This window comes from Vigna umbellata, chromosome 5 (assembly GCF_029865625.1).
Source record: "Vigna umbellata cultivar VRB3 chromosome 5, Vumbellata_1.0, whole genome shotgun sequence".
In the NCBI taxonomy this organism is placed as follows: domain Eukaryota; kingdom Viridiplantae; phylum Streptophyta; class Magnoliopsida; order Fabales; family Fabaceae; genus Vigna; species Vigna umbellata.
This window is the reverse complement of record NC_142169.1, coordinates 17,225,282-17,235,669: the sequence shown is the minus strand read 5'-3', so window position 1 is coordinate 17,235,669 and position 10,388 is coordinate 17,225,282. Positions and strand designations below refer to the sequence as shown.

The following is a 10,388-nucleotide window of genomic DNA, read 5'->3' as shown; positions in this document are numbered from 1 at the left end:
AATATGATCGTATTCTAAATTTAAAAGAAAATATAATATTTTAATTCACCCTCTTTCAACATCTTTATTCTAGCTTGTCAAAGAATGCTAGAAAGACAATTCTACATGTTTACTTGAAGTTGTTGCAAATGTCCAACAAACCATTGAATGAAACTATAGAAGAATTAATTGAACATCAACTAGCTAAGATTCAAGTTACCGAACCTGCACCAAGCTCCCAAACTATTGAGAGACATGATCTCAATCTAGGTCTAATATAGTTATTGTCCAACTTTAAAACTAATATAATTTATTTCATTTTTCTTTTGGAACATATATGAAACTTGTCCTATCTGAATTGTTTTTTTTTATTGTAGTTTGATATTTTGTATTTATTTACTTTATTTTGGATGTAAAAGGACCTATGGTTGTTTTCCAATGTTTATTTTGGTTTAAATATGAACTTTAGTCATATTTTGATAAAAAGAATGTCCCAAAAATCAGATACCATTTATTATGTTTTTCATACTCTTCCTAATAATTCATAATTATATTGTAATTGATACTTTGAGTGCACCATTCAATTTAATTAAATTTATGTGTAATTTATATTCTTCTACAAAGTTTTTACATATTACTTAACAAGTAAAATCACATTTATATTATATTATATGTAAAACAACAAAAATAGTTACAAGCAACACTAATATTGTGTGAGCAATAATTCAACATGTTGGACAATATTTAGGGTTTTCATTGTCTATCCTATAATGAAGTTATTAAAGAGTGACAAAAATAATCGTGTAAATGATAACTATAAACAAAATTACATCACATTGATACATTTATTTATGAATATGATGGTGTTACTCAATGTGATGTAAAGCTTTATTTATTGATGAGGATTTGAGTATATATAATGATTTTTAAGAAAAAATTTGTGAGATTATACAATAGAGGAACCAAGTGCAATAGTAGAACCAAGAAATTGAAAAACATCTACTACTACAAGTGACTTGGTTAATGAAGTAACAAAGCCAACTACTTCATGTAGATATTTTTGTTCAACAAACAATTTAGGGACCTGAGTATCACTTGACAAAGCTTACACATGTGTATAAAGATCTATATTCATGTGTAGCAAATAATATCAATCAACTTATATGAATGTCATTATTACTTATCTTTATGCTTTATATGAAATGAGAAATTTGAATTAATGATTATATTAAGAGAAGGGGTTCAAGACAAACACATTATCATAATAATTGAATTTAAACAAGCAATGAAAGAAAATAAAATAGAAATGATTGTCAAAATTTACAAACAAGAAAATACATGCAATGGATAATATGAAATAAAAGAAAAAGGTGGAGAAGATGACAATAGAAGTTTGAATCAGAAATTAAGATTCAAGACAAATATAGGAACATGTAGAATGTATTAAAACAACATCATGAAAAACAAATCAAATTAATGCAAGAGAGGTAGGAATATAAAATGTAATAGAATCGAATGAAAAAGACAAGAACAAGTAAAAAAAAAGAAAGAAAATGGTGACTTATAATGATATAAGAAGATGAACGCCATTTAAAGATGGAGATTATGCTTTCATCTTCATGATAAGTTCTAAGTAGAATCATTACTTAACTACTAAGAAGATAAGATTCAAAATCTCTTAAGTACTCCCAAAAGTGTTCTAAGTTCATATACTTTAAAAAATGTCTAACAAGCGATAAAGATGAACATTTATAACATGAGCCCTTCAAAATTCCTATGTTAAAACCTACTAAAATGTTTGAAATGAAATGTAAAATGATATAGAGTCATCATAACTTTGGTTGAAAATTAGAAGAAAAGGGAGAGAAAATTCAAATTTCAAAACTTTTTAGATTTAATCAACGGTTAAGATCAATACCATGTTTTCATGTTTGTGTGACACTCTCCATGTTTGTTTCACAGTAATCTTACCTTGTTTTCCTTGCCTCTTTGTAGCACACGTTTTCCCTACATTCTCTTTGAACCCATTATTCTCTATTTGTAGTCCTTCTCTTGGCCATACATTCTAATCACATTTGGGCTTCGGAAAACCCATCTAAAACTTATTTTGAACATTACTAATTTCACCTAAAAACAATAATTTTAGTTCATAAAAATTATAATACAATTTCTAAGTGAGAGAAAACACAATGAAAATATCTGATAAAATTATAATCAAATTGAATTTTATTCTAGAAATAAAACTAATTTATTATATTGACGAATACAGATCTTTTTCATCCTTTCACTCATCACAACAAATATTTTTAAGAACACAAATAATAACTTCATATGTTTTATTTTGTGGCGCTTTTAACTTAGATGACAAAACATTTCAATTAGAAGTGACAAAAAGATGTTAATATGACATTTAATTAAGGAGGTGAATATAACATAACAAAGTTATTAACAAAAGAACTAAATTATCAACAAAAGAAAGCTTTTTGAGAACAAAGCATTATTGAAATTCTTTCGAAGACCAATAAAATAGAGTTAATATCTTGCAAGGACCAAATAATACTTAACTTGTTTGGTACTTCATATAACATCTGTTTTTGAAACCAAACCCTCAAAGACTTTAGAAAAAGCAAATTATTTGTCTCAACGTTATGAGCATCAATCTTGCTTACATGTGCATCCACACAGTTTTATATATATAAAAAAAAATATCTCGGCATGAGAGGACACGTCAGAATTGTTATATAAAATCATTCTAGTGTTTTCACTTATGAGGACATCTAACATGACATAGGAGACAACTTTTTATTCACATTGCCTTAAATTACTTTGCTTATGTTGTAATAAGATAAATCTATTCATTTTGGATATGCTATTCTAAGCTTGTTAGCTCATTGCCTTTTTATGTAAGTTTGATCCTTAGCAGAGTCTTTGGTTCTTCAAGACATTGATTTTAGTTTCTTGCGTGATTTTGTCAGTTTTCATTTTTTTTTATAATAGTTATGAATTTCTTATTTGATTTTAGGTTTGATTTATTTTCATGCTTTTGTACATGTTTTTCTTTTATAATCATATCATGACAAATGATAGATAAATTTTGAAATGTGAGTTTAATGTTTATTTGAAATGTCAAAATTCAGACTGACAAATTAAATAAAAAAAGGTCTTTGTGTTCTTCATCATGATATCAAGTTTTAATATCCTGAAAAATTTATCAAAAGAGCAAAAGGCACAGTTTCATGGGTAAGAGAAACATTGAACTTCACAGAAAACACAGCCACTGAAACAGGTAACCAAGGATAGTGCACATGCCGAATAGAATTTTAAGAACGAAATCAAGGGTACTGTCTGAAAAGTGACGTGTTATAAGGTTATGAATCGAAGGTTGTCAAAAGCAGCATAGTCTTTGTCCCTTGTACTCTACTAGTTTTCACAAATGATGCTTTTTTACAAGCCTTCAGTTTCAGTGGGGTGAATCAAACAACTGCCAAGTCCATATACACTTGAGACTTGCACCACCACATTTTTACATCACGATCACATCGGACAGAAAGAAGAAAAACCCGACAGCAACGAGGTCGATGATGGCATGTGCATCCAAGTCACAACTTCACAACATGTTCTTTCACAATTTGAAGGAGTTACCGCACTATGTTGAGTTAACACATGAGCATTTTACAGAAGTGTCATGGTGATGTCAATAACCAAAGTGGATGGCTATCTCTTGAGTAGCACGTGACAGAAGATTGACCGAAGGAGGCATGTGCATGGTAGAGGATCTTTTATAGCAGTTAGGTGACATAGTTTGGCATTCTGACACATCTGCTACCATAATTGAAGGTTGTTCAAGTTCAGTATTCTGCTCTTGCTTCTCATCATCAAGCTTTCTCTCCTCTTCCATGACTCTCAAAAACGCCTCAAGTGCATTACACATCCAGTCATATCTGCTGAGTCTGAATGCCTCTTTTATGTTTAACTAGGAACACAAAATATGAACTTTTATTCAGTATTCATGCTTCATGTGATGTCAAAAAATACAAATAGTTGCAATGTGTTTGTGAAGGTTTATTAATTGCAGCACTTTTAACGATTTGAAACTTTAATTATGAACTTCTCCTAAGGGTGTATAATTCTTTAAGAACTTATCGTAAGGCTTACCCATTGGCGAGAACGATTTTTCTGCTCTGGCCAATGCTCAAGTTCTTCAGTCACCTCCAAGGCAAACATGTATCCTCTGCAGCCTCCTTCAATGCTACACAAGTCTTGACTGCTTTTGCTTCTGAACTCCCATATTCCTAATGGAATTTCCTGAAAATGAATGCAAGAATCAGCATGATCTCATCATTATCCTAATTGTTACATGGAAGAATCATTACCACGTTCAATCAGTTATTTTTCAGTAAGCAAAAGAAAATGAAGTACACGTAATGGACCATTAACTTGATTTTCAACCAGTTATGTTTGCAGTCAATGCTTCATGATATGGAAGCAAGTTTCATAGATGGCTTGTGATGCTTATGTAGAACAGTAGAAGTATAATCTTTATCCTATATTTTTTAAACTGCAAGAAGAGTGATTCAGGGGAACTTAGATTATTCCATTACTAGTTTGGGCCATAACCGGGTGACTATAATGAAACTACCAGAGATGAGTATTTCAACAAGTCCAGGACCAAAATTTACTCCAGCTAGACAATATGAAATGGTAAATCTTTTATCCATCATGCTGAAGCAAATTTATATACATGGAATCAATCACAGTATAAGTGAAGAGTTTCCATGCAAGCAAAACAAATAAATGTTTGTTTTGAGAATATCTGAAAACTAACAGCTTTGCATCATTGTTTGAGCTTAAAGGGAGGTGTGATATCTCATATCTTCCGTAGATGGTTAAGTTTTCTTTAAGATATAGAAAACTTACAAAATGGAAGCTGAAAGCAATGAGAAATTTATGGCATAGCTAAAATTTTTTGGATGATATCACCACAATCATCATTTCTACACAGATTATTGAATACCATCGATTCTTCCCTTTGTTATATCATTCTGATTGGTATTTTTAAACATTCCTCGATGAAGATGGATTATAATAAATACTTCAACAACGAAGAGGGAATAATTGAACCTACTCTTAGTATTCCTTTAACTCCTGCTTCTTCTAAAGCTTCGCGGCAAGCAGCTTCTGTGACAGTCTCATCATCCTCCCATCCACCCTAGCAAGAGAAGAAATACAAATTTTCAATATAAAGGGTTTCATGTTAATAAAGTTCATTAATCATTGGTGCAAACAATATGAAGTACCTTTGGGAATACAAGGTCATCACGTTTTGGTGAAGAAATCATTAGTACTTCCATTATCTCAGTTTCTCCCATTAGATCTGTGTTGTCCTTTCTCCATCTATAGGGAATACATCTATCAAAATGCAAAAGAAAAATTGATTAAAATCACATTGGTGATAAGATTCTGTTGTAACTACTAATTCTCATTAGATGCTAGTCCTTAAAACTCTATTCGTAATCTATATCTGTAGCAACAATGGTTACTGTTCAAAATAAACTCTGAATATTTATCTCAGTTCGATATTACCAACATCCAGAAATCCAAAATTAAGATTAACAAAGGTTGGTGGCACTTCTAGGTTCTTACTGTTCTGCTGTCACAAATCACTCTGGGTTTATTACCCTTTTAGTAAAATTTCCTTTTGGGTAGAAATCTGTAGTATCAACAGGTGATCTTTGATTTTGAAAATAGGTTCTTCTTCTGGGGCATATATAATTATGGTGTTAAAGAAAAACTGTAGTGGGTTTCATGTTTTTTTATTCAGTTTTGCAATACCAAATTTTATAGAATCCATGAGATATGTTGAGATAAAAAGAAAAGTAAAAGTAAAATGTTAAATTGTCTAAGTGGGACATTAAATTATTTCTTTTACCAAATCCCACCGATTCATTGTTTTTGTTTTGTGTAGCCAAAAGGTTTAAAAATTTGAAGAGTGTCTTTCCCTAGTTTAATCCATTTTTGTGTTTACTTTATGTCCACTTGGATACATTGATTGCTTGAAACGAGGATCAATGATTCCAGCCTGATAAAAAGGAATAGATCCGAAATTTCCCTGCAACTACTAATAGCAGGCTGAATCCAACCTTCAACCAGAAACATGTTTCCCATGACTTGCATGGAAGGTTTTATTAATTTTATAAACACCACCACTACCCCAGTTAACTACTCTGCATGAGCCACAGTGTTGTTACCGATAACTCTCGAGATTGTCTTCTTATTATATTGAGATAAAAGCCAAAATAGATCACGCAATTTGAAGCATTTTATTATATAGACATTAAGTCAATGTCATGGCCCACTATTTTGATATATGATTGCAATGAACACATCCGCATGAAAATAATAAAATAGTTTAACATCAAACAGAGAAGACAATTATGTATCAACAGTTTTGAGATGCCCCTCTTCTCTATTCCATAAGCAAAAATCATTTAGATTTCTACTACTGAACACGCCTTTATTTACTAGACAAGAACAGAGAAGAAAGGAAGGAAAAGGTAAATCACAAAGAAGATAGATTTTTACCATCAAATACACAGATGCAGAATTGGAACCATATTTTGAGTAAGTACTATAAAATGCATGGCTATAACAAAAAGGAGCGATACAAGTCAAAAGGGGTGATAAGGAACAAAAGGGAAAAAGATGAGATTTTGAAGGTTATTAGATATACCATGTTAGATTTGATCTGTAAAGGTTTTTAACAAACATCTAAACCACTTCCAAGTAATTGAGGTAAGCATGTGGAACTTTTCAACAATTACTTGATGCATTTTTTCTCTGATATGCATATGGTTGTAAAGAAGAGTGATAATATCCTTCAAGGATCTGAAGGACTCAAGAAGATTTTCTCCATACAAACGTGTTAGAAAACAAGGGGTAAGTTTTAAATACACGTTAGGTACCCTCAGGAAATGACAATTGATTTTGAGATGAAATCTAAGAACAGTAAAGAAGCCATGGCGTGAAAATGGAAAAACTTACCCAGAGACAAGGCGCAAATTGTCTTCATAACGCTGTCTTTGTCGCCCTGTTCGTGCTGGCACAGACGACATAGGTTCTAGCAAAAGACAAAAAGCAGTGGAAACAGACAAAGGAAAACAGGGGGAATCAAAACCAAGGTTGTGACTTTAGAATATGGGGGTGGTTGAAATGGAACAGATGAAACAAAAAGCGTGGAAACGTTAACGGGTGAGGCTCAACCCTGAACACAAAGAATCTCTTGCATGAGAGAGGCTTAATAGGCGAGGTGCTGTGTTTAGGTTGAACAATTGTTTAGATGAAGGTTCAGGTGTTAAAGTTTCAAGAACCCTTTCATGATAATGGTTTTGTTTGTTTTCATACAAGGTTACTACAAATAGCCGAACCAAACCATAAATGGTAGCAACCCTTTATCCCTTTTGCAAAGATGGAAATCTAGAAGAAAATATGCTTGTTTTAGCAGAATGGCTTCCACGGAAAATAGGGAAAGAGAGTGATAGAGCTTTCACGGGGTGCAGCAATGGCATCCTTTTATATAGCAACCATCTCTTCACCTTCGTATTCAATACATTGTTTTTCTATTTTAAAAAAATAAATTGGTCATTGTGTTTAACTATTCTTTATTCTGATTCTGCTAACAACAATTCTTTCTTAATTTAATTATAAAAAACACTTACCTGATTGGTAAGTTTAACCAATACAATGTAACATGACTGACAAATTACCAACTCCTTCTAAGCATTGGATCATAACAATTAGTATTCACTTTTAAAAATTATGCTTCTTTTAAAAAATATTTAAACAATGTCTAATTTGAATTTCTTCAGCATTAGATTCATCAATACTCTAAAAGGTTTTATGCTTGCTTTTACGATGAAGTGACATGATGCTTAATGAATGGTTTTTAATTTATTTTCAAGATATAAACAATACACCCATATGGGAAAACATACACACACACAGATATATATATATATATATATATATATTCCCATATTAATTTTTTTTATTCTTTTTTTAAAATTAAAATAATTACTTTATCATTTTTATTTGTTTAGTGAATTTTTTTAAATGCGAAGAAGTTATTTTATTTTGAACAATTTTGAAAAGAAAATTAAGTAAAGGTTTTTACCCATTAACTAATATGTATTTGTTTTTAATAAAATAAAAGTGATAGAATGGGAGACACACCCGTAGAAGTCAACCTTGGGGGATTATTGAAAGATTCCAAGTACAAGCAATGAGTCAATTCCAACACTCAACTAGTCCATATGTGGCTATAGCACGTAATGTTTAACAACTAAATGTTAAAAACCCAAAAGTTATGGAGACAATTGGTTTAGTATTTGAGCCCTTTAACACAGTGTCTACTGTAGTAAACTAAACTACTATAAATGTCTCATAACTCTTTGTGTACGTGTCTATGTACTATATATATTCATCTCTTCATTCAATAATACTTTACTTTTTTGTTGCTGTTTACTATTCTCTGTGTTCACTCTCTCTCTCTCTGCATAACTTCCTCACACCTGTTGCACCTCTGCATAACCCGCTACTATCTAACAGTGGTATCAGAGCAAGGTTACGAAACCTGGTGGCTAAGCCCAAGTCGATTAAGAAGAAATGGCTGGCGTGATACACAGTAATCTTCCGGTGTTTGACGGAAAGGGATTTGACGACTGGTGTGTTAAAATGGATGCCATTCTTGGTTTTCAAGAAGTAGACGAGGTAGTCAAGAAGGGTTTTAAAGAGCCATTGAAGGGAGACTCTGAAGAGACAAAGCGATAGTGTAAGGAGAACAAGAAATTAGAATGCAAGGCCCGAATGCTGTTGCACCAATGTGTGTCAGCCACCATCTTCCAGAAGGTATCGAAGGCAGGCACGACGAAGGAGATCTGGGACATTCTTCAAGAAGGCTACGTCAACATAGACAAAGTCAAGAAGATCAAGCTACAATCGCTTCAAAGACAATACGAACTTTTAGGCATGGGAGAGCAAGAATCGGTTGTTGAGTATATAGGCAGGAATACAAGTGGTAGTGAGCGCCATGAGAGCGTGTGACAAAATCATGGAGAAAATCCTCAGAACGTCAACTTCGCAGTACGACCATATAGTTGTGGCCATAGAAGAATGTAAAGATCTTGAGAATATGAGAGTCGAAGAACTGCAGAACTCTCTAGAGGCGCATGAACAGAGACAGATCGAAAGAAGAAATGCTGAAAAAGAGGTAAGTCAGAATTCAAATCAAGCCCTATACACCAGAAGTAATTACAAACCTAGAGGACGAGGAACTAGAAGAGGTAGAGGCCGATCACGGGGAGGTCGAACTGGAGGCAGAAATACAATTGTTCAAAATCACAGTGTTGAAGAAGTTGGTAGCGAGCACAAAGATGGAAACAGAGGAGGTGGAAGACAGTCAAGAGGCAGAGGCAGGAAAGGTTTTAACAAAAAGAATGTTCAGTGTTACACATGCAATAAGTTTGGGCATTATTCTACGGAGTGGTGGCACAATGAAGAGGCAAAGAAAAACAAGAATGATGAGGCAACAAATCTTGCTCAAGACTCATGTGACTCAGAGTCTGATCTTGTATTGTTGATGATTATTACTAAACAGGTGCTGATAGATGATGAAACCAAATGGATGCTGACAGATGATGAAACCGAACAGGTACTGACAGACGAAGAAACTAAACGATCGTTGCTATTGAATGAATCGAGCATTTTCAAAGACCGAGCGGGTGTTGAAGAAGACCGAACGGGTGTTGACAATCAGATGTCGTCTTCAGACCAAGCGAATGTTAAAGAAATCGGATGGCTACTTTCGTTCAACCAAACGGGAGCTAATGGAGAAACCGGACGGTTATTGAACCGAACAAATATTAATGAAGAAACCGAACGGTTGTTTAACCGAATGGTCATAAATAAAGAAACTGGACGAGAGTCACACATGTGTGAACGAGCGTTGCACACGTGTCAAGAACTGGAACACGTGTTGATGTCTGTCGATGCGAGCCATGCAGAAGACGATAACTACTGGTATTTAGATACAGGATGCTCTAACCACATGATAGGTAAGAGGGAATGGCTGATAGACATGGATACAAGTGTCAGAAGTAGCGCGAGATTTGCCGACAACAGCTTGATCATGGCTGAAGGAGCTGGAAAAATCCTAATCACACGCAAGGATGGCCGATCGGCTTAAATGAACAACGTGTTGTATGTTCCAAATATGAAGAGCAATTTACTGAGTCTAGGACAGCTCCTAGAGAAAGGATACACGATGACCATGCATCAAAAGCATATAGAGGTGTTTGATGGAAGAAAACGACTCGTACTTAAAGCACCGCTGGCCAGAAATAGAACCTTCAAGG

General features: G+C 33.4%; 1 protein-coding gene across 1 annotated transcript; it reads right to left on the bottom strand.

Moving 5' to 3' along the window:
• Positions 1-3,318: 3,318 nt before the first annotated feature.
• LOC124841517 (nudix hydrolase 12, mitochondrial) lies at positions 3,319-7,529 on the bottom strand. The gene is made up of 5 exons (XM_047317802.2): positions 7,021-7,529; positions 5,277-5,388; positions 5,105-5,188; positions 4,135-4,284; positions 3,319-3,952 (listed from the first exon to the last, which is right to left on the bottom strand). The coding sequence occupies exons 1-5, from the start codon at positions 7,089-7,091 to the stop codon at positions 3,674-3,676; spliced, it is 696 nt and encodes a 231-aa protein (XP_047173758.1). The 5' UTR covers positions 7,092-7,529; the 3' UTR covers positions 3,319-3,673.
• Between the last annotated feature and the right edge of the window lie 2,859 nt (positions 7,530-10,388).